The following is a 26,119-nucleotide window of genomic DNA, read 5'->3' on the forward strand; positions in this document are numbered from 1 at the left end:
CTGTCGAAGTTATTCTACATTCACTTGTTCAAGCCGGCCGCGACCTTCTGATCGACCTTCTCCTTGAGCACCTCGTCGTACGAGTCCATGAGGTGCGCCAGCGAACGCAGATCCTCCGAGTCGAGCAGGTGGATGGTGAGCTTCGGCGCACCCTTGACGCCAAAGCTGCGAATCTTCTTGAAGAGTTTGTCGCCCAACTTCTGTTTCTGATCGTGTGGCGCTTTGCCTTGGAGCGAGTCGATGAACTCGTCCGTCGACTTGACTACTTCTGGGTCGGCTTTGGCCAGGGGTGGGAGGGAGCTGGGTGATGATTGAGCGAGGCGGATAATCTCGGCCGCGGGGAGGGCGGCGAGGGACGACAGGGTGTGCTTTTGGGCTGAAGCACCCAGCGATGCTTTGGCGTCGTTCGTGGAAGAAGATCTGGAGGTGCTCTGACCGTTGGTGGCGTCCTTGAGAACGCTTGCGGGCTTGCTGCCGTTCGTGTCTCGAGGAGCATGCAAATTTTCGCCGCTCTCGTCAGTGATGTCGAGAATGTCCTTTGCTTCGTCAACCTTCTGCTTGAGGAACTCGGGACTGAAGAGCGCCATGGCTCGATCCTTCTTTGGCAGGCTTGCAAGCATGTCGGTGATATCTTCAACTGGCGCATCGGCTTCCGACACGGAAATGACAGCTTTCAGCAGCCTCTCCCTCTCCGTTGCTGATCCACTTGCGTCGCCCACAGAAGAAGTGCTGGAAACACTGCGCTGCGCCTGAGCACTGGCAGAGGTGCTGATGCCCGCTGACAACGACGTTGCGGCGAGCGGTGTCTGCGCAGGGACCGGAGACTGGGGCGCTTGCTCTGAAGCATCGGTGCTCGCTCGTCTGCTTGCAGCGTCAGCCTCGCTCCCGTCGGTGCTTCCGACGCTGAGTCCCTGCAGACGTGTGGCGAGCTTCTCTTGACGGATCTTTTTGGACTCGTGTAGGCAGACGGTGATCTTCTTGCTGCCGAGCTTGGTGTTGTCCAGCGAGCGAATAGCGGCTTGCGCCTCTTCTGCGGTAGTGAAGCTGACGAATCCGAATCCCTTGCTCTTGCCCTGTTCATCCTGCTTGACAAGGGCAGAAACGACCTGGCCAAAGGCTCTGAAGACATCCAGCAGATCCTGTGTGGTAAGGGTCGCGTCGAGATTCTTGACGAACAGATTCCTGGGATCGATGGAGTTAGATGCTCTGCTGTGCGAAGGGCCTCGCGCACCCTTGTGAGCAGGAGATGGGGTCTGGAAAGTCGATGAAGGGGCAGTGCTCGCATAGATGGAAGCTGAGGAGCCTGCAGAGACAGAGCGAGAGCTGGCAGCGCTTGGCACAAAGGAAGGCGTGGACGGGCTCATGCCGCTAGAAGGCACAAAGGCTGCAGCAGACGGACGGAAGCCAGTGCTGGGCTTGCGAGTGCTCGAATCGACAGCGACAGAGATGGTGCTGCCATCGACGTCGGAGCAGTGCATCTCAGCTTCGGCACGCTTTGCATCCTCTTCGTCGTAGTATTCAAGCAGAGCCATGCCCTTGAAGCCTGTGTGAATGCCAGCAGTGTTCGTGAGGAGGCACTGTGCACGTCGAAGAGGACCAAAGCGGCGGAAGAGATCGTAGACGAGCGAGTCGTCGGTGGTTGATGGCAGCTGCTTGACGAGACGTGGCTTGGCCGATGCGACTGGTTCTTTCGAGGAGGCGTCTTGCTCGATGCGAAGCTGAATGGGAGGTCGAACAATGGCGTATGCTTTCTCGGCCTTGTCTAGTGTCTGAAACTCGACGGTGCCGCTAGCCGTCTGACCTTGAGGCACGTCACGATCGATCTTGAGACGGACAGGGAGTACGTCTTGGAAGACGAGACCAGCCAGCTCCTTGTCGGCCATGGCAGCGTCGACACCGCTGATGTAGAGCAGCGGCTGCGTGAGGTGAGGATGAGCTCGATGGCTTCCATTGCTGTTGCCTGCTTGGTTCTTAGCGATATTCGGCTGTGAGTTGCTGCTCGGAGCAGCAGCGACGGCGTCAGCAGCCTGCGCTGCATTCAGCTTGTGCTGGTTCTTGGGAGCGTAGATTGAGTCGGCCATGGTGATGCTCCGCCTTCTTTTCGATGTCGTTGCTGAAAGTCAAGTGAGGCATGAGTCGCTGATCATGTCAACGACAGGTCACATAGGCACCTTAGAGCTGCTCAGCCACACACAACCACACGCATGTCGGTTCTTCTGAGAAAGATCCGAGCTTTATTTTACACGAAAAAAGTGTTACTTTTCGGCAACGCGCATCAAAAACACACATCGAGCCAGCCATTTTCGCAGTGAATTCGACCAACAGAAACACGAATGTAACAGACAGATTGAAGATGAATCGGGATTGCAAATCGGTCCTCAGGAATTGGCCCACAGAATCTGGCCCGAAGTACGACTTTGCGAGGCTTTCGTGTCTCAGTTGAAATGCCAAGTTCACGATCCTGCTTGTGCCTGCTGCGTGGTACTGCTCCTGCTGCCTTGCTGCTGCATCAAAATTTTGCATGTCTCCGCCTTCCTGCTGGATCTCGTTCCCGCCCTTCCGTGGGTCCTGTCCGGCGAGACTTCACAAGACGGGTCGGGTCCTGCGGGAACGGCGCTGTCTGGAATCCAGTGCATCGCCGAACCTCAAATTCTCGACATGCCCCAGTGTGTGAGTCTCAGCAACCCGACCTTGTAATCGGAATGGACAGGGTCGTCAACTGGAGTTCTGGATGAGCGCATTTTGCCCTTCTTTGTCTGCGCCTCTCTTAGCCTGAGACTGGCTGCCCCGCCTGTTTCATTCTCGATATGAGCCTGGGCTGCGATCTGTTCCCCCGCTGAAATGACCACCAAATGTGGCTGAGCGTGCGTGTGTCAGTCTGAGCGTCACTCAGAATGCTTTGTTCGGAGCAGGGCCGTCAGCAAATCAATGAACTGCCTGCACCCCTGCAATTCTCGTCTTTTGTCTGCTCTGCTGTGGTCGGTGGGATTGCGAGTTTTGGTTGCTTCAAAACACAAACTCGTAAAAAAAATCGCGGCACAACTCGCTCGCTCGCTTCGCTTTCTTACTCCGCATGCGCAAGCTGCACCTCGCGCTTTCCTCTTTGCTCTTTTTCTCTGCCAAATTTGGCTGTGGCTCACTCACCTCGTCTGACTGATGGGCCCCACCCGCTTCAGACGCTCGCACCCCAAGACACACGCTGCAGGCTGGCAATTTCCACTCAGCTTACCGTCTACTGTAGCCCGGCCGTCTCCTTGTCAGACGTCGGATTGGTTGGCTCTTTGGCGTCGCCCGTCCTCGGTTGCAGCCAAATCATTCATTCCTCATCCCTGTGCCTCGCTACCGCCGCTGTTTCCTGTCAGCTGCTCTCCCTTCCTCAGAGTCCAGCCCCTTGCCTCCTTGACGGTGGCCCTCTGGTCCGTCCTTTCCCTCGTCGTCTTGGCATCCTCTCCCTTCCTTTCCGACCAGTTGCTCCCGACTCGACTTTCTGTCCGTCCGACTCGTCCACCGCTTTCTGTCTCATCAACGCAGACCGCGGCTTTGTGCGCTTTGCCGGAGCAGACAGCATCGACCACTCAGTCATCCGACACCGCCAGCTTCTCGCACCCATCCTACTCATTGTTCTTTGCATACAGGGGGCTCTCACTCTTTACCACCATGCCCGACGTTTTGTGACCTCACGCTTGAAGCTGCGGCCTCTCGAAGCCATCTTCACTTCCTCTCCACTCTCGACTCGACGTAGTGCTTCGCAACGCATCCGAACATCCTTTCACTCGCGTTCAGCCTGGAGGGCTGATCCTCAGGTGCATCAGATCGCCATCCCCGCATTCATTTCCGATCAGCAGTCATAACCTTAAGGCTTCACGACAGACACCATGACGTACGATCGTTGTTGAGGTTACCTTTGCAGATTCGAACAGCGACCTATCGCTCCCGACTTCTTCGTGCTCCCAGCAAACAAACGTCAGCCGTCAACCGGTACTATCATGGAGCTCAGATCTGCTTCAGCTCCTCGGGAGCTCCACATCGACACCACCATCCCTGTCGCATCCAGTTCCAGCGACATCGAGTCCGATCTGCCCGCGCTCGAAGCCACTCCGCTTTCTCCCAAGGTGGACCGAATCCGACATCATCTCATCCCGGCTCGAACCAACACTTGCGTTCGTGCTCCTTGTCTCAAGAGGCAGGCGTCCGTTCCCGTCTCCAAAATCACTTCCGATTTGGCGGCTACGCGTCTCGAAGGCAATCCTACCCAGGATCGGGTCGCTTCCAACCCTTTGCCCACCTCGTTTGCTGCTCCGCGCAACCTGGTGCTGCAAGCCAACTTGCGCCATGTGCACTTCGATGAGGCTCCGCCAGAGGAGTTCTCTGTTCTTTCGGGCGCATCATACGACCGTCGTCCCATCAAGTGTACACGAGGAGGTTCGGAGTTCGACATGAGCTTGCCACCCCGCAGCTCGTCGTATAATGGAGATGAAACCAGCGAAGAGGAGGCTTCCTCGATAGATGAGTCTTTGACCGCCATGGAGTCCGCCGAAGAGCCTGCACCGGACGTTGGCTTCTTCCAGGACCCCTCACTCGAGAACTGGGCTTGCATCAAAAACGGCACGGTCATCGCCTCCGTTGGCTATCAGCCACGACAACAGCAGTCTGGTCTCATGGCCAGCGGCAAGTCGCTTCACTTTTCTGCCCTGTCATCCCTGCAGCATGCTTCGGCCCTCAATGGAGGCGACGCCCCCTCGAGCAACGAAGCATCGCAGCCGCAAGCCACCTCGCAGAAGGTGAGTCTGCCCGTGCACGGCTTCCGCTCCTTTGGGGGTCTTCAGAACAGCCTTGCACCTGAAGTCACTGCGCCCGCTCCCGCCGAGCCGCAGCCAGCTTCGCAGCACAAGGACCTGTCCAGCCCCGCCACGCCGCCGACAACACGAAAGTTCTCGCCGGACGCTACTCCTATGCCCAGCCCCAGCCTACACAAGTCGATGGGCTCTTTCGCAAGCGCCAACTACTTTGCTGCTGCCTCGGACGACTCGTCCTCCAGCATCGCCGACCGCAGTCACAGCAAAGATGCCCCGAGCAGCGACACAGCGACGAAGGAGAACGCGCTTGGCGTCGTCGAGGTCTTGCGCGACACGGCGGTCTCAGCGTCCAGTCCGGTGAGACAACCTTCTCCCTTGAGAGAACCCGCCCAGGCCGAGACAGGTCGAAGCAGCCCACTGTCGGGCAAGCCGAATTCCATCAGCATACAGGTGCCTGACGCAGCAGCGCGTTCAGCACCACGTCGCCTGGGACTGGAAAGGAGGATGGCGGAAAAGGACGCAGCGCGCATCTCGGGTCTTCAGCCGCCCTCTCCTCTCAACGGCAGTGGTGGCGCATCGTCTCCTGGCTGGTCGGGTCTGCTCGGTGTCACTTCGTCTCCCCTCTCATCGCGTTGCTCTTCGGTCGACCCTTGGAGCAGTCTGAGCAGCGACGGAGATGCCGACGGAATCGAGTCGCCAGGCAACGAGAACAGCTGGATCAGCAGCAATTGCACCAGTCCCGATCTCAGCGCGTTTGAACAAATGACGGCCGACAGCCTTCACCACGAAGCTGGCTTGCGCAGCACTGCTGAGTCAAGGCCCACCTGGATGCGCCCCAACGGAAGCGCGCCGAACCGCGTCAAGGTGACGGCGGAGGCCACCGACGACTGGAATCAGGAGCTCAATACTCCCAAAACCACGGGCTTCGCGGATGAGGCGAGGTTCTCTTCCTCGGTTGAAACGGTCAACACTGTCAACTGGGAACCCAAGCATTTCGCAGGCATGCCGTCTAGCAGTCGTCTCGCAGTTGTTTCGAACGGCGAGATCTCGACATCCGAAGCGACCACACCAGAGTCGTCTCGCCGACCGAGCTTGCGTTACAATGACACGGACTCGCAGCGCCTGTCGCCCAAGATCAGGACCAGCTTTGAAGACCACGAAGATTCCGCCATGGACAACCGTGACGACGATGACCCTCGCGCGATCCGTGTGCGCTCGCTCAGCCGAGACGGTCACGTCAAGAAAAAGTCGACCAAGTGTCGGTACTGCCGATCGCTTCGACAGCGTCTCAAGGATTCGGGCACAGAGTCCTCGGCCCCCACTTCGTCTGGTGGATCCGCGCAGATCACGGATGCTGAGGAGGAGGGCGAAACCAAGACGGAGCGATCGGCTCTGGGCATGTTGTCGCCGCAGCTTGCCCGCAAATTGGACGGCGGAGATCTTCCAGGCTCGAACGAAGTGTCCGAGATGGAAGACGAGGGCCAGCGCTTGCGTTCATCGCTTTCGCCACTGCGCGCCAGCGTACGCTCACTCAGCGTGGAAGGACGGTCTTCGTCTCGTTCTCGATCGCGCGACGGATCCGCCTTTTCGCTCCTGTCGGTAGCACGCGACTCGCAGCATGAGCGCGAGTCGTCCAACTCGCCAGGCGAAAGCTGCTCCGAGTCGCCGCACCTGTTGGCGGTGAATGTGCCGACGATGTGCACGTGCGACAAGAAGCGCGAAAAGGAGCGCCTCAAGAAGAAGGTTCGCAAGGAACGAGAGATGGAACGCGAACGTGATCGCGAATGGGAGCGAGACCAGGCTCGAGGCAGACAGAAGAAGCTGTTTGGCGAAGGCTTTGGCGATGCCGACACCAGCCTCTCTGCTCTGGACGGGTTCTAAGTACGACAGCAGCGTCATCGCCCTTCTCCTCTCTCTCTCATTCATCTGATCCGTATCCCGACTCGCCTCTGGACTGCAGCCCTTCTCTGATCACTGATTCACAGCATCGCACCTCACCCTTAGTCTCGAACCTCTCGCATGTCTCGTCTGCACTTGATCCTTCCGTCTCTCCTGTGTCTGTCGTTGCCACTGCACATCAGCAATCACTTTCTTGCATCTGCATTGTCGTTCTCCGACATCGTGAAGTGTGGGATGTCTGACCATCGATGCGATCCTATCGCCGCTGCGCATGGCCGGTGGGACCGTTCCACTTGTGTTCATAGAGAAGTGAACGACAAGCGTGCGTGACTTTGGCAAGGGCACTTGAGCAGTGTGCGACTGTGACCACCGAATGCAGATCATCTGGAGATTTCATGCACGAATTTTGCACCCCTTTTTACCCCCTTCAATTTAGGATCCTTCTGATCGACGCTAAGCGAAGCGGGACCCTTGTATCTTTTTCTTTGCAGACGCGGGATCGACCACCGCCGGGAACAGCCAAAAAGAGCAGTCTTGCGTGAAGAGTTCCATCCATTGGCCGAGAGGGAGGACGTTGCAGGTGGAGTTGAAGCGTAGGCCCAGGCTGAGCAATGGACTGCCACGGTGGGCCCGAGAGCGTGAGAATGTGACATGTCTGGCGAGGAACGCGGAAAAGCCGCCCAAAGGGAAGAGAATATGGTGCTGCTGTCCTCTTGCGCTGCCAAAGTGCAGCTGCACAGGAAGCACGCCACCAGGCCGACTGCGAAAGGAAAGCTTCTTTTGCGTCGCTGTCGACAGCGCTCCGATTTAGGCCAGCCTCAATTGCAATGATAATCGCCCGCACCGTCCGCAGTGAGATCAAGCTCCGCTTCGACGATGGACCCTGGATGGAAGCGGCGGAAGGATCAACGCACGCACGCACACAAGCCCAGCTTGCGCAGAACAGGCAGCGCATCCTCAGTCAGAAGAATTGCCTATCTCCCGCCCCGCATCTGCAACCGCTCAAACCTTGAAACCAAAACGTGCAACATTTTGAGCCTCTCACACCCGAGCAACCTACATTCGATGGAAGAAAACAGCGCTTTCCTCTGCAGCTGACCGTTGGCTGCTCGCCTCGCCCCACTTCTGTCTAAGCGTCAATCTTTGGCAGCGCGTGTCGGTGGAGGCAGTCCGTGTTGAAAAGGTGCCTCTCGAGCTCAATCCTGACGCAATCAACCTACTGCACCTACTTGAAGAGAAAGCATGTCGAGTGCAGAAAGGACCGGCCGACGCTGTCTTGCAGGTTGAATATGCATCCTGTTCCCCTTGAGCGAAGATTCGACAGTTGGCATGGAGCCGGTGCTGTATGTGTCTGCGTGTGGATATGTGTCTGTCTGCACTTGACGAGCAGCTGGGCTCAATCGATGCATCTCCAATTTGTCTCACTCTCCGCAGCCGCAACCGCCATTTTGCAAAGTGCCGCACGCCGCCCTCACAATTTTGGCTCAGTCTCCGCAAAGACCAACACTCGCTTGGGCGCGATTTCAGACTGAAAGAGAGCCTGCCGCCTGCCCCTTTGTTGGAGCCTGGCTCTGCTCTCCCACACACACACACACACACCTCTTGAGAAGCACTTGAACCCTTTCAACAATCACACTCGAACACTTCAACCATCATCATCAACCATCTCCGTCACTTTCCTCTTCAACTCCTCACATTCGCATCGTCACTTCATTTCACCGCCACTCCCACCCTGTCTCTGCTTCGCTCTGTGTCTCTTGCACGCAAAGTCTCGTTCCCGCATTTGACACTCGCACTCTCGACTTCGCACTTGATCCTCAATTCCGTCTGCAACAAGCACCGTCATCATCATCCATCTGCGAGCTGACTTCCCTGACACTCGCTGTCAGTCGTCTTGATCACGACTGGCCTCATCATCTACAACCTCGGTCCGCCCGATCGCATCCTTCACTCAACACTGCAACCTCATACCCGCGGCTGAAGCGCACTCAACCCATTCGATCCCCCGGTCCGACCTTCTGCGCAGCCCTTTGATGCCCTTGTCGTCTTCCTTGGGGTCAAGCTAGCAAGTTGGCGCTCAAGCGTCAAGGCCGCCGTGACTTCCTCATCCTTTCGAGCCTCATCATCGAGTCCATTCGAGCACCTCACTGCAAGGAGTTCATCCGACACCAAGCAAGATGCCGACCATGGTCTCCCCAGCCACTTCTCCCGTAGAAGCTCCCTCTGCTAGCCACAAAAAGTTCAGCACTTTTGCTGGTCTCAGAGAGCTGTCGGGCCGCGGCGCAAACAACAATGGCGCTCCTGTCCAATCGAGCAGTAGCCGCACGAGCATTCGTGGCCTCTTTGACGAGGATGGCAATCCTACTTCGCTCACTGCGAGCCCTCGAACTCGAGGTGCCGAGCTCGAGTCCACCTTGACCGACCCTGCATCTTCTTCCACGCTCGGCCGCTCCGGCGATGCGCCATGGAGTATCAGCGTAGCTGAAGCCAAGGACAAACGCGAAGGCCGCAAACGCAAACAGGTCGTCGCTTCCTATACCCTCTACGTCACCACTTCTACTCACAACCTCACCCTCATCCGATCCGCCACCGACATTACCGAGATGGACGAGAGGATCAGAGATGCGCTGCCTTCAAGTTCGCTACCGAATCTGCCCGCTCTGCCCGCTTCGACTTCCTCCTTGAGCGGACGCAAGTTTTTTCAAACCATTTCCCGCACCTTGTCTCCAGGAGCCTCCAAAGCTCGATCCACCTTTGCCAACTTTGCAGGCGAATCGATAACGTCCTCTCCCGAGACCAACGGAATCGAAGCTGCGTCTCCCCCACCGTCAGCTCCGCTCTCTCCCAATCCCGACGCCCCATCCAAACTCACTTCGCACTCCATCACCACCCAGCTCGCGACTTACTTTACCGCCCTCGCTAACCATACCGCAGCACGCCAACACAAGGCGTGGAAACGCTTCGTGCAAGTGGGCAACGACGACTTCCAAAGCGTCCGTGTCGAACGTCGAGTCCGCAGGGTGCGCAGTGATCTCGCTGAGCATGTCAAGTCGTCGGTCGCACCGCGGAATACCAACGTCGGTGTCGCTCCTGGTCAGTCTGACCTCGAAGATGGCAACCCTACCGAGGACGACCTCGACGTCGATTCGGCCGATGACTCTTCTCGTGCCTCAGGGACGCAAGCTGGCAGACTCAGCCGCGCAACCACAGGCTCGCGACCAGGGTCTCTCGACATACCCTCGTCGGACAAGCGCGGCGTCGCTGACGACAGCCGATCCACAAATACCAACATCGAAATGATCCCCGAGGAAAAGGACGCCGAAGACTCGGAAGATGCCGCCAACGGAAAGTCCGAAGGCGCAGCAAAGCTCAGTGGCAGTCGCTCTCAGCGTCGTCGCAAAGGCTCCAACAAGGTCACGGTCGACGACTTTGAGATGATTCGCGTGCTCGGCAAGGGCTGTGCCGGCAAGGTGCTGCTCGTTCGTCATGCATCTTCGCGCGGCTTGTACGCCATGAAGTCCATCCACAAGAGGCACGTGCTTGCTCATCAGGAACTTCAACACACGCTCACTGAGCAGGCCGTGCTCAAGCGCATGGCCAAGGACGTCCTAGACCCTTTCGTCGTGCGTCTGTGGTGGTCCTTCCACGACCGCAACAACCTCTACCTTGTCATGGACTTTCACCCAGGAGGAGATCTCGCAACGCAGCTCTCGCGATGGGGACGACTCGGTCGTGACCGTGCTCGCTTCTATGCCGCTGAAATTGTAGAGGGCGTGGAGGGATTGCACAAGGCCGGTGTCATATACCGTGACCTCAAGCCCGAGAATGTCTTGATCGGCGCTGATGGCCATATTGTGCTCTCCGACTTTGGTCTTTCCAAAGAGTTCAGCAGCCGCAGCAGATCCACTGGCAGCGTCACGCCACCACCAACGTCACCTGGCCGTTCGCATTCCAGCACCGGCGTGCCCAAATCGAGATCCGCTCACTGGATGTCGGCCTCCGACGATGCGTCTGACAATCCATCCAGGTCCTCTTCCAGTCGCTTCCTCGAAGAGCGGGAGACCACCACCACCTTCTGCGGCACAGCCGAGTATCTGGCTCCCGAAGTTTTGCAGGGCCAAGCGTACTCGTACGAAGTCGATTGGTGGAGCTTCGGCACCATGCTCTACGAGATGCTGACTGGCATCACTCCCTTCTGGGCCGACACGCACGCCGACATGTATGCCAAGGTGCTCCGCGATCCTCTGGTCTTCCCGGAAGACCGAGTCTTGGATCAGGACACCAAGAGCATCCTTCGCGGTCTGCTTCAGCGAAATCCGCAGTTGCGAATGAAGGAGCCGCGGATCCGGAAGCATCCTTACTTTTCCATGATCGAGTGGGATCACATCTTCCACAAGCGCTACATTCCCCCTTACATTCCGCCGATCGACCCCGACAACGAGACCGACACCCAGAACTTTGACGAGACCTTCCTGGAGATGCAGCCGACCGTAGCCCACGAGAACGACGCCAGTATGGACATGGCGACTGCTGCAGGCGAGGAGGGTGGTGCTGACCCGCTGGTGACTGCTGATGCTCCCGTCACTCAGAACCAGAACGGAGGGGCTGTCGCCGCCGCAACCCCGGATCAAAGCATGGATGACCCGGACGCATCCGAGCACAGCAACCTCTTTGATGGATACTCGTTCCGTGGCCGCAAGGACTCTGGTTCGGTCATTTCCGTCTTGTCCACCGATCGACCGGACGAAGGTGCAGACAATGCTGCCGACAGCGCTTCTCCAGCCAAGGAAGCCGCTACTCTACCGGCCGAGCAGCCTGCAAAGGACACCCCACCTGCCTCAATCGTGACCAAAGCTGCGGTTGCTCCTCCCGTGGTCAATCGTCAGCCGAGCGCAGAAGCCATCACGGGACACAAGGAGCCTCAAGCAACCTTGGATGAGCCTTCCATCGCCGACGTCTCTATCCACGATGAGGAAGACGACGAGTCAGCAGCGCGCAACGCAGCTGCCGTCCTCGCCCATCTTGAGCATGAAGCCAGCATGGAGGCGGACTCCATGACAGGACTGTCGGCGCTCGACAACACGCAGAGCGAGCCCGCTCAACCCCACAGTCGAGACGCGACCACCACTACTTCTGACTCGCAGAGCAGCGATCATTCCGCCAGCCAAGCGCAGAGCTCTCCTGCCAGCTCGTACGCCGGTCGTTCGGCAGTGCCTCGCAAGACGGTCCCCTCTGCGATCGGACGCCCCAGCAACGGTGCGATTCGAGAGAGCGAGCACGAGGACGAGGACTGGGACATGGTCGAGGTATCGGGTCCGGACGGCGAGCTCAAGACCGAGCTCAATGGTGGACGTGGCGCCAACCTCTTTTCTCGTGGTGTCGTCGACACGTACCGCCTTCTCCGCCGCCAAGAATCCTCGCGCATTCCGCCCTCAGCCAGTCAATCATCGACCTCTGGCCGCCCTTTCAACCGTCTCGGCAAGCGAAGGAACGGCCAAGGCTTGTCCTCGATGCGCTTCAAGAACTCGACCGGCGAGCTCCCGGCTGCAACCAGCGTCGACACTGTGGCGCAGGAAGACGTGACCGCCGCCCACAACAACGACGCCGATGGCGAGAAGGAGGACGCCATCGAGAAAGCCGCTGCTCGGCTCTCGGCCAGCGGCGGTCGCACATCCGTGCTGTCGGTCAGCTCGAACAAGGAAATGAACCGTCGCTCCGCCGCCTCGCCCAGCCTGTCCGGCAGCGAGGAGAACAAGCACCAGGCGCGTCTCAAGAAGATCAAGCGCTTCACCGCCTTTTTCGAACCCGCTTCGCATCGCTCGTAGAAACCACACTCTTTTGAACAATTGCATATATACACTCTCTCATAAGGTCCAACTCCCACGTCACTCTCTCTTGGTCCGCAACTGTCTTTACACTCATTGTCACGGTATACAGTCGCTTCACCCATTGTTGCAGTGTGTGGTTGCTTTGGTGTGTTGAGAACGGGCCGAGTCGACGAGGGGGTCAGACGGAAAATGCGCGGCTATGCATCTGCCGAAAAAGCACGTGGTCGAATCGGCGGATGAGCAACTGGCGATTCGGCGCGCGATGGAGATTTGGTCAGCCTTTCGACCCCAACTTCTGATCTTGTCCGGCCTTGTCTCTGCGTGTGGTCGTGGAGGTCATCCACCATCACCTTTGAGTCGATCGCATCGCTATCCGTCCATAGACTACGGAAAAAGACATGACCACAAGACGGAGCACCACGGACGACACGGCCAGCGCACCACTCCTCCCCTCGTCGCAGCACGAGCCGCTCGAGGCAGTAACACCACTCGTGATGGTTCGACAGGAGAACCTCTCCCGACCGGCGTTTGGGGTTCAAGCCTCTGCGCTGCTCTTTGTGGCTGTCGTATGGTCGCTTGTTTTCTCCACCATGTCGATCACCTCGCTGCCTCTCTTTGGGTATCACCCCTTGATTCAGTCGTTTACAATTCTACTGCTGTTGCAGGCGATAGTAGTTCTTCAACGCACAACCCCACAACAGGGAGAGCGCAAGAAACAGGCGTTTAGCGCACATCAATGGTTGAACCTCCTCCTCGTCCTCCCCCTCTTCACTGCAGGAGCAAGCATCATGTGGTATCTCCACGACCAACCTGGTTCCGGGCACTTTCTCTCATACCACGGCATACTGGGCACCTTCGTCGTCGTAGCAGCGTGGATCCAGGCCGCTCTGGGCGCAGCAAGTGTGTGGTGGAAAGGCAAACTCGTAGGTGGCGAAGCAAAGGGAAAGGCCTTGTGGAAGTGGCATAGACTCAGCGGGTATGTGGTGGTGAGCCTGTTTTTGATCACAGCGGCCCTCGGTGTCCTCGAAACCACCTGGGGCTGGGGCAAAAGCGGCGTGCTGCAGAAGACAGGCGTCGCAGTCGCTCTGCCCCTGGTGGGATTCGCACTGCTGATCCGCGTGCAAAGGAGCAAGTTGCCAAAGCTGTAGTGTAGCACATCGATGGGATCTCATGGAAACTGCAAGACCGCGGAGATTCGATCGCATTCCCACGAATTCAATGATGATGAGATTGCGTCAGACGTCGTCACGAACAGGTACCGAGCCAGTATTTAGCCAGAAAATACAGAGTGCGGAACGCAAGAAAGGAGTCAAGATGCGCTTCGACGATGCGGAGCGGAGCGTTACTGCTGCTTGTTGGGCCACAAGTGTCCCAGGTCAAAGAGGGGGATGTTGAAGGGGAAGTCGGTCGCGGCGAGGCAGAGGTGTAGGAGGATGTAGAAGCCACCCATGCAAGCTGCGAAACCCAGTGCCCCGGCAGCCACAATCAGATTGGCGCCGGCAGTGGCGGCTTCCTGACCGAACTTGAGATACGCTGCTCCGAGGGTGGAGAAGGTGAGGGCGACAAAGAGCAAGATCCAGACGAGCACCACGTTGGTCCTGAGCGCGGCGATGGTGAGGAAGTATGTGTAGACGGCCCAGAAGAGCAGATAGTAGCCGAAGGGGAGGTAGTACACAGCCGGACTGCCGCCGTTGCCCGTGAGCAGGGTGGATTGGACGGCAAAACGAGGGTCCAAGAAGCCAGCGAGCGAGAGCCAGAACGTTCCGAAAGACGAGAAGACGAGCGCAGGGAACGTGTTGCCAATGACAAACTCGAGCATGCCCGCAACATACAACGCCATACCGCCATGGAAGTAGTACACGCCGACGAGGGCGAGGAGCGAGTTGGAGGAGGCACCCCGCCAACCCATCAGACAGGCCGTGGTGGGGGACAGCGTGAGGAGGAACGAGACGATTCCGAGCGCGGTGGGGTTGGCAAAGGTCTTGACGAGCCCGGCTTGACCGCGAGACTTGATGGAGGGCTGGAGGTAGAGCTCTTCGAACTGTTGAGGCGTCAGGGTGACCGAAATCTGACGCCCGAGCTCGTGCCCATTGGTGCCATCGGCCTGATGGTAGGTAGGATGCTCGTTGGAGCCCACTTCGGATTCTTTGGATGCCATGGTGAGGTGCGTTGGCGCGAGGCAGGGGAGGATACTCAGTCAAAAGGGGATGAGGCTGCGTTGGCGGAAGCTCGAGGACTCGAAGAGGAAGAAACGTCAATGGACGACGAGGTCCTGTATATATGCTGCGAGCTCAGCCTGCTACCTGACATAGGGGACGTCGAGTGAAGGCACAGCCGGTTGGCCAGCCAAAGCGCAAGTACGCGCGGCAGGTAGCGTGGTCACGGGTTGGTCCCACGTTTGCGAGCTTAGACCATGCCAAAGGGGCGGAGTCAGACCAGCCGCGCAATGTGGCACACGCGCGCCGTTAGGTTGAGCTTCGGCCAAGTCGGACGGATAGGCCGTACACAGTGCGAGAGGAGAAGCAGTCTTGCTTCCATATTGAAGCAGTGACCGTCCACCGGTCAAAAACGCACAGGGTCAACGGCCACCAACAGGAAATAGCCATTGCGCAAAGTTGACAGCGGGAGTGCGGCACGGTGCGCTCGCCTCGAGATGCTTGGAGTGCAAGCGAGAGACAGTCACTCAGGGTTCTGGCGGGGCATTCGTCTTGCCGAGCGACGCCGCTTCGAAGCTTGTCACAGAGGAACGACGCTCTCTTCGAGGGATGAGATTGTACGACGGATGAACTTTGGGACGACAGCGTGGGAGCCATCTTACTGGGCCAGAGCCCAGTGCAGGTGATGGTGGAGAATTGCCGCCGTGTGAAGTGACAAGCGAGGCACTAATGGAAGCCAAGCGCGTACGAAAATGCGGGGAAGCCGACCATCAGGCGCCCAAACAGGGTCCTCCGAGGGGGTTACCAAGACCAAGAGGTCAGCTGAGCGAGCGAGTTGCTCTTGGTGGGCCTGCTTCTTGAGTTGCCGATGGAATCAGCAGCGGTCGAGTACCGCCTCTGCCATCAATTGGGCTATCGCGCTGCACCATCGGACAATCCGAACTCTCTTTTCCCTCCCTATCTGCACTCATGACTGAGACGCTTTGTCGACTGGGCCGTCTCTTGTACGATATAAAGCGAAGCAGAGCTGAGCTGGGCAGGGAGAGGGCTTTAGGGCGTTGGCAGCGTAGCTTCAAGTTGTTTTGGTCGCTGCACGCGGTCACAAGCACACGTCTTGCGGAATTAAGCATCGGCCACCCAGCGACTCCCTTTTTTGCCGCCGAGGCCTCGCCTAGACAAGATGCGAAGGCACAAGCCGCTGCTCTGGTCAGGGCAGGTATCTCTCCGTCTCTTCCTGACTCGGCTCACTCGGTGCTCAAAGTTTGGTGTCCTGCAAGGCGAGGCAGGCAAGGCATCGGCAGCAGTCAGGAGGCCTTTTCTAGTAAAAACTAAACGTCGAAGCAAGAGCGAATGCAGTGCAGCTGCAGCTGCAAGTCATGACACATGGACCGCAGCAGAAATATGCTCTGAAGTGCAGCTCCTTTAGCTTGTTCATCTCTTGAAGCGCTGCGAGTCATCTGGCATCATGAATACGACTGTGTCAATCGGAACGATCTTGAAGCCCAGAGCGCGAGCAATCAGGCAGTGTGACAAAAAACACGCAGGTGGCTGCAGACTGAGCGCTTGCGCCACAGCGGGAGCTTGCCGAAGCTTCACTGACACTATGTTCGCTGCGGTATGCTGCCACAATCTTCGAATCCTCCATGCTGCCGCCAAGAGGAATGTGGAAGCACCAACACCCTTTCGCGCGCTAAGTAACTCCCTGACCTTGCCTCGACAACCAACGGCGACTCGGAGGCGGAGAACAAACTTGTCCATCGTTAGTCGCTTCCCCGCATTCCCTCACGCTAGCGAGCTTTATACACGGCTCGCTCGTTCCGCCCCGAACAATCGTATCGAGCAGAGTCGAGCGACAGGATGGTCACGAGTGCCGGCCCGTTGCTTGCCTCGCAACTACGCACTGCGACCGAATCGTCTTCTGTGAGCATCCACCAGCGCTGCTGTCCTCCTCACAATAGCGACTCTAACAATGGATTCCCGAGAGACACACAACCACAGACGCTTTGTCATTCGAATCACCGACTTTTTCTAACATCATTCAACGCCTCGTACATTGCTCTAGAACAAGCCATGGACCTCGGCGATGATCTGCGCGATCCTCTGCTCCTTGCCCAACCCCGTTCCCGACAGTCTCTGCATCGACTGACGGGCCGTGTCCAACGCGTTCCTATTCAAATTGCTACCCGATGACGAGCAGAGCAAATTACCCAAGGCCACCAAAATCCTATACACCGCCTCGCTTTCCTCGCTCTCCTGCGCCAACACCTCGTTCACCAGTCCCAACGTGATCCCTGCTGCGCTGTTCTTGCCCATCCCACCAACCATCTGCGCGGTCGCGTTGTAGACGACCGTGGCGAATGCGATCCTGCCATTCTTGCTCATCCTGGCATAGTGCGTCTCGGAAAGGCTGCCCAACAGGCTCATTCCGTTCACCTCGAGCTCGCCGAGTGCGCGCGGATCGCTCCACAGATTGGCGATCGTGCGCAGGGCCAGCATCGAGTTGACATCCCGAACCTTGGCGTCGGGCGAGCCGGGGATGGGCCAGTCAGACGCCCAGGAGGACGCTTCGAAGACCTCGCGGGCGATCTCGAGCGGTGCCGTCGTGGTGCCGGCAGCTGCAGCGCATCGGATGAGGTCGAGAGCAGGCAACCGGGAGCCAGCGCCCCACGACGAGACGGCTTTACGAAGTGCATCGATGTTGAGAGCATCCGACGAAGATCCAGATTCGAGTCGAGAGACCAGCTGGTCGATCTGACGAATTTCCGATTCTGATAGCTTGGCCGTTTCTTGCTGGTTGACCTGCGATAGCTTGTTCTTGATCGCGGAGAAGTTGGCGCTCTTGAAGGACAAGAAGGCTCGTTGTGGCAGGATCGAGCTTGTCGAAGTAGCCGCGCCCCCTGCGCTCGAGGCACCAGTCGATGCAGATGGCCCCGAGCTGGTGTAAGGATCGACGTTGCGTGCTCCGGTATACCTGCTGGTGTCGTCCAAGCTCGGTGCTGCGACCGCGGCAGCGCTCGACGGCGCGGCTGCTGAGCTAGCGCCGCCAGACGACGATCCGGAGGGCTGGTACCTGCTTGCCCCCGTGTAAGGATCCGCGTACTGGGGCGCACCCAGACTGACGCCCGACGTGTTTTTGTCGATGAACTGCACCACCTGGTCCGCGTACTGCTGTGGCAGGTCGTTCTTCTCCAAGAACCTCTGTGCTGCTGCATATGGGTTCTCGCTGAGGTTGAACGGAAGCTTGAGTGGCGGCACGCCGTCTGCGATATCGACGTCAAAGACGTAGTCATACTCCTTGCCCTCGTATAGCTTCTTCGAACCTGACCCCACGCCACCCACAACTTCGCCGATCTTGACCCACTGCTGCGAAGATGCGCTCCATTGATGCGCCTCGACCACGTCGCCGTTCTTGACCATCTTGGTCTGTCCCTCCTTGCTGCCTGCTTGCGAGAGCGCTTCGACACCTGGCAGGTCGTCCTTCTTGATATCGCCCACCTGCGTCTGATTGAGCACCTGAGTCGAGATCGAGTGGTCGTACGCCTTCAGTGTCGCTTCGTCTGCGACGAGCGATGCATCGCGGGTGAATACTCGGGCCGCTGCGTCCGAAGAGCCGGCGACAATGTCTCCGTTGGCAAGAACAGAGACTGACCAGACTGAGATGGCAGGAAGTGTTATAGTCTGTACGAGTGCGCCGTCTCGCCAGACGCGGACGCTGCGATCTTCGCCCGAGCTTACGAGCTCGCCCCTTCCGCCCGGAATGGTTGCTAGGCTGTACACGAAGCTCGTGTGGCCGGACAGAACCTGCACGGGCTGAATCGGCGCACTCCCAGCAGACGAGGAAGCGCCGTGCAGGGAGTAGAGATGAATGTTGCCATCGTTTCCGCAGCTTGCGAACGACTCTCCGCCCTCGAGCAGCGTCAGGCCACGCACAGCGTCCGTGTGCCCGCCGAACACCGCCAGCGGCTTGGTAGGGCTCGAGATGGACCACAAACGAATTGTCTTGTCCGCCGATGCTGTCAACACTCTGTCTTGATCGACCGCGAGAACGGCCCAAACCGACTGCTCATGACCCTTGAAGGTTGCGACGCACTCCCAATTCCTCCACACCTTGGCGGTCTTGTCCCAGCTGCCGCTGACGATGTACTGGCCGTGCGGTCCGACGTCGAGCGCGCAAACGTTTTCAGTGTGCCCTATCAATGTGCGCGCTGGCTGTGGCTCGGCGGTCTTTGCATCAAGCTGGACTGTGATCTGGTTGCCGGAGGTGAGAAGCTGATATGCGTAGATGATCTTGTCCTGGCCGGCAGTGATAGCGTAGGTTGCGTCGGATCGAAGCAGTGCGCAGGCGTTGACGAAGCCTTCGTGATTGGCGAGCTCGAGTGCTGAGTCGAACTGATTGCCGCTGGTGCGATGCCAGATGATAGCGTGTCGGTCACGGGAGCCGGTGAGCACGATGTCACCTCGACAGTCTTTGCTTACCTCGGGGCTGCCAGCAGCCACGCAACGGACGTCCGCTCCGTGCTGCTCCAAGGTGGCAGACAGCTTGTAGGTGGTCACCATGTTCGAAGCGGTGCGGGTATGTGGAAGTGCGGAAGTGCGGAAGAAAGCATGCAATGTGGGTTCAGTATAGGTTGGAACTGCGCACAGACACGCAACGCATCGATCACGCTTCCAAACCTCCACACTTTCCGGCCGCGTTCAGAAAAAAGAAAAGTGGGGTTGCAGCTGGCGTCCTGATTTCTTCTCATCCCTGTCGACGTTCAGCTCAAGGACATCTTCAGGCTTCATCTCTTTTCTCACATGGAACATGATCAAAGGAGGTGCAGATGTAATGCATGTAAGAAAATGTTGATTCGTGGGCCTGGCTTCGATCTGACTGCCCTCTCAGTTGGCGCCGCCATTGGCAGCGATGCGACGAGCAAACTCGATCAGCGCCCTGACGGGGCGACCGGTGAAGCCCTTGGGCTGGTAGTCGTTGATGGTCGTTGGTGTGGCCTCCATGCTACCGGCGATGTCCAGGTGAGCATAGCGCACGGTGGGGGCGGCACCGCCGCGCTCTCCCAGACCGACGACGAACTGCTTGAGGAAGATCGCCGCGGTCGAAGCGCCAGCCAGACGACCGCCGGTGTTGCACAGGTCGGCGTTGGAGGTCGAAATCTGCTTGAGGAAGGCATCGTTCAAGGGCAGGCGCCAGAAGAGGTCGTTCTCGGCCTCACCGGCGACGCGAAGCTCCTTCCACAGACTGTCCGATTCGGTGAAGGCAGCGGAGTAGACGTCGCCAACTGCGATCATGCATGCGCCCGTCAGGGTGGCCACGTCGACCAGCGTGTGCGGCTTGTACGTCTCGGACACGTACGTCAGGGCGTCTGCGAGCACAAGACGACCTTCGGCGTCGGTGTTGTCCACCTCGATCGAGAGACCGTTGCGCGCAATAATGATGTCTCCGGGCTTGGTGGCTTTGCCAGACGGCATGTTCTCCGTCAGAGGAGTAGCGCATACGACGTTGATCGGCAGACCGAGCTTGGCGATCGCCAGGGTGGTAGCGACGACAGCCGCTGCACCTCCCATATCAGCGCGCATCGCCTTCATTCCGGCGCCGGGTTTAAGGCTAATTCCGCCTGAATCGAATACGATGCCCTTTCCGACGTAGCCGACGCTGCGCTCCTCGTTATCCGGGGCACCCTTATAGATGATCTCGACAAACTTGGCGGGCTCATCTGTACCGGCAGCAACGGAGAGGAAAGAGTTCATGCGCTGCTCGCGCGCCCACGCCTCGTCGTGCACAATGACGGTGGTGTTGGGGACGTTCTTGAAGGCGGCGGTGACGCGCTGGCCGAAGATGGTGGGAGTCATGAGGTTGGCTGGGGTCTCCTTGAGCTCGCGAGCCCAGTTCTGCGCCTCGGCGTAGACCTCGCCGGTGTACCAGCTGAGAGGAGCCACGCTGGGGACGTCGTCGCCGGCGTCCTTGAGCGACTTCTTGGCCGACTCGTCAGCAGCACCGTCGACGGGCACGACCTTGATCTCCTTGCCGCCCTGGACGGCGGCATCCTTGCCGTGGGCAGCGTTCTTGCCGCGGGTCTTGAAGTGGTTGACGGACCAGAGACCGAGGGTAGCACCAGCAGCGGCAGCGTGAGGGCTCGACATGGCGTCAAGAGCAATGGTCCTCTCGACAGGCTTGTCCCCCTTGTCCTCGGGTCCGGCGCCGAGGTCGCGGATGGCCTTGACACCCTTGGCAGCAGCAAGACGGACCCGCTCGAGCTGCTCGTTGCGGAGGTAGGTCTTCTCGGAAGGGGTGAGATCGGGTGTGGTGGTGGGGGCAGCCTTCTGCTCGCCGAGCGAGACGGCGGCGACGGGAGTGCCATTGTCAGGGTAGAAGACACGAAGCTCGTTGCTGCGCGACGAGGAAGCGCGCGAAGCCTTCCACTGAGCAGAGACATCGACGTTCTTGGCGGTAGAGGCGCCGTTGGTGTCGACACCGACGACGACGCCGGCAACTGAGGATGAAGACATGGTTCTGTGAGACGATCTTGCGATGGTGGTGGTTCGGAAGGAAGAGGTAGCAGAGCGCAGCGCTAGTCGGCAAGGCAGCATCGCTCGAGGGACAATGGACGTGGCGAGGAAGGGAGGCAGACAAGGGAGGACCTTCAGGGTGTGCGCCTTCTTCCAAGTCCAACAAGCATGCACAGACCCGGCACAGTGGGCACAGAAAAGAACACGGGCACACAGGCTGCGCAAGCCTTTTTTCTTTTCTTTTTCTTTGCCTTCGTGCCGCAGAAAGCGTTGTTCTCGCTGCTTCTGCCGGAGGTCTGCGCTCCGACTGAAAATAAAGATAGCCGGCTGCTGCACCCTGAGTGAGTACGAAGCGAGCTGCTGATAGAGTTGTGCACGACGCAACCGGCGGCGGCGCACGTCCTTCCGAGTCGCTGCCGCCAATCAGAGCTCAGGGCTTCCAAACACCACAGAACACAGCTCTCTTGTCTCCATGCCAGAGGACCGCAACGCCCTCGAAAGCCGGACCACGCCAGGAACAGACCCTTTTCCGGCGACTTTGCCGGGCATTTTCGAGCAGCAGATTCGGCACATACGTCGATCCTTCTCTTCTGCGACGAGAGCGATCAGCTCGACGCTGAACATGTTGTTTGAGACTATGCCATTTCATGGAGACCACCGTGATGGTGTTGGTGGAAGGATGGTGCCGTCAGGCGCAATGATAGCGTCGAGGACACGATCTCGCTCGTCGGCGGGAACGCGTTCGGATGCTGGAAGCACCTGCTCTCGTAGTGCCAATGCCACGGTGACTGGAGCTGCAAGACCACGTCCAGTGGCCCACTCTTCGGCTCTTGTCAGGTATCGGTCGTAGTATCCTTTTCCGTGACCCAATCGACCACCCGTCTGATCGAAGGCTACACCCGGCGCAAGGATCAGGTCGAGGCCATCTCCACCGGTGGACTCGTCGAGTGCTGATTGGATCGCAGCGAAGCAGTCACGGAACAAATCGAGGGTCAGCTACTGGTATCGTGACAGGTAGACAGTGGCAGTTTGTTACTCACCTTCTTCTCGCAGAGTCCCATCGGCATACGTCAATGGCGGCTCGCGGATACCCCAGCGATTGGCGGCCATCGACTCGTACTCGCCCACATCTCGTAGTCGGAGCATGACCATATCCGTTGCAAAGACCGTCTTGCTTTCCACCGGCGCCGATGGGACGGTTGGGCCTGTGGCTACCGCCGGAGGCGCTGGTGATGCGAATAGAGGCACGTATAGCTTCTTGCCATCCTTGAGCACCGATCTACAGATTTCATCTGTCATGACCTCTCCGACTTCCGTATGAATGTAGACGCTGATGGAGTGAGCGCGAGCATAGGTTTGCGACTTGAGCACCTGCTCGGTCACCTTTCGCGACTGCTTGGCGATCTCGTCCGGACGCATGGCTGCGAGGGTTTGCGTCATGGACTTGCGCAGCTGCCGCTTCGCAGCACGAAGTGCTGTCGCTGTTGTCGTCGAGGCCATACTGTGATGATGCCTTCGCTGTGATGATCGCGACGATAGGATTGGTCCGTGTCAGCTGGTAGCGAAGCTGAACGAGAGGCCTGTAGCGTTCTCAGTGAGAAATCAAGGGTCCAAGGTCTCGAGGTGTCTCCCATACCCCGATCTGAGGTCGAATCAGGGTCCAAAGCGAGCCCGATCTGCTCGGTGCCGGGTCAAGAAAAATTTCAACTTGAGCTTGGCTTTCCCCACGCTCAGAGCGTTTGGACGGTTTAGAGTTGGTCCTCCCCCTCTTCTCAAGGCTGGTCGGGAAGAAAAGCAGGAAGCTTTCAGGTCAAGAGAGGCAGCTTGTGACAACACACAAAAAATGGTGTGACTGTAGCAAGGCAGTGAGGAGCTTTTGAGAAGTCACATTTCATATCACTTTGCTGGTGGGACCTGCGTACTCCCTTTCGTTTTGACTGTCACCGACCACCTCCTCCATCTCACCCTTGAACCAATAACCTGGTCTCATCAGTAGCCGATCCTCGTGCTGTCGCCGGTCCAGCAAGTCAATCGCACCCCTACTCCTCCTCTTCTCCACGGGCAACTCTGCAAACGTATCACCATGCCAGGCGTTAATTCGATCAAGCTGCTGACAGGCAACAGCCATCCCGAGCTGGCCCAGCTCGTGGCTGACCGTCTCGGCATCCCGCTCACGCCCTGCGTCTGCAAAAAGTTCGCAGACCAGTCCATCGACGTCCGCATCGGCAGCTCGGTCCGTGACGAAGACGTCTACGTCCTCCAAACGGGCAACTCGCCCTACACCGACCCCAACGACTCGCTCATGGAGCTGCTCATCATCCTCTCGGCCTGCAAGACCGCCTCGGCACGCCGCATCACCGCCGTCATCCCCTCCTTCCCCTACTCTCGTCACGACAAGAAGGACAAGAGCCGTGCCCCTATCACCGCCAAGCTCGTCGCCAACATGCTCACCGTCGCGGGCGCAGACCACGTTATCACGCTTGACTTGCACGCCTCTCAGATCCAGGGCTTCTTCGACATTCCCGTCGACAACCTCACTAGCGAGCCGAGTGTCGCTCGATGGATCCGATCCAAGGTGGCCGATTGGAGGGATGCGATCATTGTCAGTCCCGATGCGGGTGGTGCGAAGCGTGCTACGTCGCTCGCCGATGCGCTGGGTGTCGACTTTGCGCTGATCAACCGCAATCGCCGTCGCGAGCAGCATAAGCGCATTCGTGCTGCGCAGAAGACGGCGTTGGGTCTGTCGAGCAGGAGCTCGTTCGACGACCTCCGTTCGGGAGTGAGCACGCCCATGTCGAGCTCCTTCCTGCTGGACGGTACGGGTCTCAACTCGAGATCCGCCGTCGGGCAGGCTACGGACAAGCTCAACGCGCTCAGCGTCTCTGCCGAGTCGGCATCGTCCACATCGACGTTGCAGTCGACCACCAGCTCCAAGCACGTCTACAGCGAAGTGGCCAACGGGATCAAGTGCGACGAGACGGGCGAGTGGATCATGACCGACGAGCAGGGGCATCTGGTTCGCAGCGGGCGATCGAAAAAGGACCTCACAGGAGGCATCTCAGCAGCGGAAGACGATTCGGAGGATGAAAACTCCTCGCGCATGGAGATCCTCGTCGGCGATGTCAAGGGCAAAGTGGCTATCCTGGTCGACGACATGGTCGACACGGGTCGAACGCTCGCCCTGGCCGCAAAAACCCTCGAGGCAGCGGGAGCAGCCAAGGTATACGCGATCATAACCCACGGTCTGCTGAGCGGCCAATCGATCGAGCTGCTCAAGAAGCTCAGTCTGGAACGCCTCGTGGTGACCAACACCATCGCAAATACGGACAAGGCCAAGACGAGCGATGGCAAGCTCGAGATCATGGATGTCAGCGCCGTGATCGGCGAGACGATCCGAAGGAGTCACCACGGAGAGTCGATCAGCCAGCTCTTCCGACAGGATGCCGAGATCATGTTCTAGTTCTTTGGCATCGCAATGTATATCCCTTTTCGAGCAAAAGAACCTCAAGCTTTGTCACGATCAAGACAGGCGTGTGTGTAGAGCGTGCATTGCGAGTCGAACCGGAAAGAGTGACAGAAAAAAGAAACCAGATCTTCCAAAATCCGAGTATTGCCTTGAGACGAGACTTAACGAACGATTTCGTTGTAGATGAGCCTCTTCAACTCGCTCCTGCTGAGCTGCTCTTTGACGTAGTCAAAGTCGAAGAAGCTGGGATCCAAGGGTTCGGCGGTGGGTTCGTCCTCTGGATCGTGGTACGGTTCGAGGTAGGGATGTGCCAGCGCCTCTTCCACGGTGATCCTCTTCCTTGGGCTAAACGTTAGACACCTCTCCATCAGATCCACCGCCAGAGGGTTTGCGTTGGGGAACATCTGGGAGAAGTTGCGTTTCTTCCTGAACGGCAATGCTCGGATGTAGTCCCTCGATCTTGTACTGGTGATTGCGTAGAAATCGTCGAGCGAAGGGGTGCCGAGGATTTCCAATGTGAGCGAGAGTTGGTGGTGGTAGTCTCGGCCTGGGAACAAGGGTTTGCCGGAGAGCATCTCGGCGAGGATGCATCCGACAGACCAAACATCGATGGCCTTTGTATACTCTTTGAACGTCAACATGATCTCTGGTGCGCGGTACCACCTCGTTGCGACGTATTCGGTCATAAACCCGGTCCCCTCTGCTTCCGGTTGATTGGCCGAACGAGCCAGACCGAAATCGCAGATCTTAAGATCGCAATTGGCATTCAACAACAGATTGCTGGGTTTGAGATCGCGATGCAACACCTGGGCCGAATGCAACGCCTTCAACCCACGCAGCGTCTGGTAGATGAAGTACTGGCAGTGATCATCGCTGAGCTCTTGGGTTCGAATCACCCGATGCATGTCCGTCTCCATCAGCTCCTGAATCAGGTACACCTCCGAAAAGCTCTCGTAGCTCGACGGCTTGACAATGTCGAGGATGGAGATGATGTTTTCGTGGTTGAAGTGACGAAGCAGCTTGATCTCGCGAAGGGTGCGGAGACAGAACATGGAATGATCGAAGGGCGTGATCTTCTTGATGGCGACGCGCGAGGAGGAGGGAACGTGGATGGCCGAGCACACGACTCCGTAGGCTCCCTCACCGACAACATCGACGACTTTGTAGGTTTCGCCGACGTTGAACGTCGCCGACTGGTTGGATTGCTGGCCGTGCGCCATGGCTGCCATGTGTAGCTCGAGGAGGAGGAGGTGGGGTGTGGGGGTTCTATTCGACCGTGGACGCTCCGTGTGAGTGTATGTATAAGTGCGCCGGCCTGCTACTGCTCTGAAGAGGATGTCGTTGCTCGAGGTGCTCGTGGTGATCGGGAGTCAAGATGTTGCTTGTTCGACAGTCATCAAAGGGTCAGTCAGGTCTTGAGCGAGGAGAGTGCATGCGTGTGTTGGTTCGCTTGAAGGGTGTTGGACC

At 58.3% G+C, this 26,119-nt stretch overlaps 10 protein-coding genes across 10 annotated transcripts; 4 read left to right on the forward strand and 6 right to left on the reverse strand.

Moving 5' to 3' along the window:
* Positions 1-20: 20 nt before the first annotated feature.
* PSEUBRA_005745 (Polyadenylate-binding protein/Hyperplastic disc protein) lies at positions 21-2,081 on the reverse strand (the record flags this gene model as incomplete). The annotated part of the gene is made up of 1 exon (XM_016439166.1): positions 21-2,081. The coding sequence occupies one exon, from the start codon at positions 2,079-2,081 to the stop codon at positions 21-23; it is 2,061 nt and encodes a 686-aa protein (XP_016289934.1).
* Positions 2,082-3,986: 1,905 nt separating this feature from the next.
* PSEUBRA_005746 (uncharacterized protein) lies at positions 3,987-6,677 on the forward strand (the record flags this gene model as incomplete). The annotated part of the gene is made up of 1 exon (XM_016439153.2): positions 3,987-6,677. One exon carries the CDS (start codon positions 3,987-3,989, stop codon positions 6,675-6,677), a length of 2,691 nt encoding a protein of 896 aa, XP_016289935.2.
* Positions 6,678-8,881: 2,204 nt separating this feature from the next.
* Positions 8,882-12,520, forward strand: PSEUBRA_005747 (Protein kinase domain protein; the record flags this gene model as incomplete). The annotated part of the gene is made up of 1 exon (XM_059465662.1): positions 8,882-12,520. The coding sequence occupies one exon, from the start codon at positions 8,882-8,884 to the stop codon at positions 12,518-12,520; it is 3,639 nt and encodes a 1,212-aa protein (XP_059320336.1).
* A 401-nt stretch (positions 12,521-12,921) lies between these two features.
* On the forward strand, positions 12,922-13,671 carry PSEUBRA_005748 (Cytochrome b561, eukaryote; the record flags this gene model as incomplete). Its single annotated transcript, XM_016439161.2, has 1 exon — positions 12,922-13,671. The coding sequence occupies one exon, from the start codon at positions 12,922-12,924 to the stop codon at positions 13,669-13,671; it is 750 nt and encodes a 249-aa protein (XP_016289937.2).
* A 194-nt stretch (positions 13,672-13,865) lies between these two features.
* Positions 13,866-14,681, reverse strand: PSEUBRA_005749 (yaaH; the record flags this gene model as incomplete). The annotated part of the gene is made up of 1 exon (XM_016439167.1): positions 13,866-14,681. The coding sequence occupies one exon, from the start codon at positions 14,679-14,681 to the stop codon at positions 13,866-13,868; it is 816 nt and encodes a 271-aa protein (XP_016289938.1).
* A 2,056-nt stretch (positions 14,682-16,737) lies between these two features.
* Positions 16,738-19,236, reverse strand: PSEUBRA_005750 (WD40 repeat; the record flags this gene model as incomplete). The annotated part of the gene is made up of 1 exon (XM_016439179.2): positions 16,738-19,236. One exon carries the CDS (start codon positions 19,234-19,236, stop codon positions 16,738-16,740), a length of 2,499 nt encoding a protein of 832 aa, XP_016289939.2.
* A 324-nt stretch (positions 19,237-19,560) lies between these two features.
* PSEUBRA_005751 (Peptidase M17, leucyl aminopeptidase, C-terminal) lies at positions 19,561-21,186 on the reverse strand (the record flags this gene model as incomplete). The annotated part of the gene is made up of 1 exon (XM_059465663.1): positions 19,561-21,186. The coding sequence occupies one exon, from the start codon at positions 21,184-21,186 to the stop codon at positions 19,561-19,563; it is 1,626 nt and encodes a 541-aa protein (XP_059321672.1).
* Positions 21,187-21,831: 645 nt separating this feature from the next.
* PSEUBRA_005752 (5-formyltetrahydrofolate cyclo-ligase) lies at positions 21,832-22,686 on the reverse strand (the record flags this gene model as incomplete). The annotated part of the gene is made up of 2 exons (XM_059465664.1): positions 21,832-22,136; positions 22,227-22,686. The coding sequence occupies 2 exons, from the start codon at positions 22,684-22,686 to the stop codon at positions 21,832-21,834; spliced, it is 765 nt and encodes a 254-aa protein (XP_059320337.1).
* Positions 22,687-23,269: 583 nt separating this feature from the next.
* PSEUBRA_005753 (Ribose-phosphate diphosphokinase) lies at positions 23,270-24,646 on the forward strand (the record flags this gene model as incomplete). Its single annotated transcript, XM_059465665.1, has 1 exon — positions 23,270-24,646. The coding sequence occupies one exon, from the start codon at positions 23,270-23,272 to the stop codon at positions 24,644-24,646; it is 1,377 nt and encodes a 458-aa protein (XP_059320338.1).
* A 167-nt stretch (positions 24,647-24,813) lies between these two features.
* PSEUBRA_005754 (Protein kinase domain protein) lies at positions 24,814-25,881 on the reverse strand (the record flags this gene model as incomplete). Its single annotated transcript, XM_016439178.2, has 1 exon — positions 24,814-25,881. The coding sequence occupies one exon, from the start codon at positions 25,879-25,881 to the stop codon at positions 24,814-24,816; it is 1,068 nt and encodes a 355-aa protein (XP_016289942.2).
* Between the last annotated feature and the right edge of the window lie 238 nt (positions 25,882-26,119).

Source organism: Kalmanozyma brasiliensis (assembly GCF_000497045.1).
Source record: "Kalmanozyma brasiliensis GHG001 unplaced genomic scaffold PSEUBRA_SCAF7, whole genome shotgun sequence".
In the NCBI taxonomy this organism is placed as follows: Eukaryota; Fungi; Basidiomycota; class Ustilaginomycetes; order Ustilaginales; genus Kalmanozyma; species Kalmanozyma brasiliensis.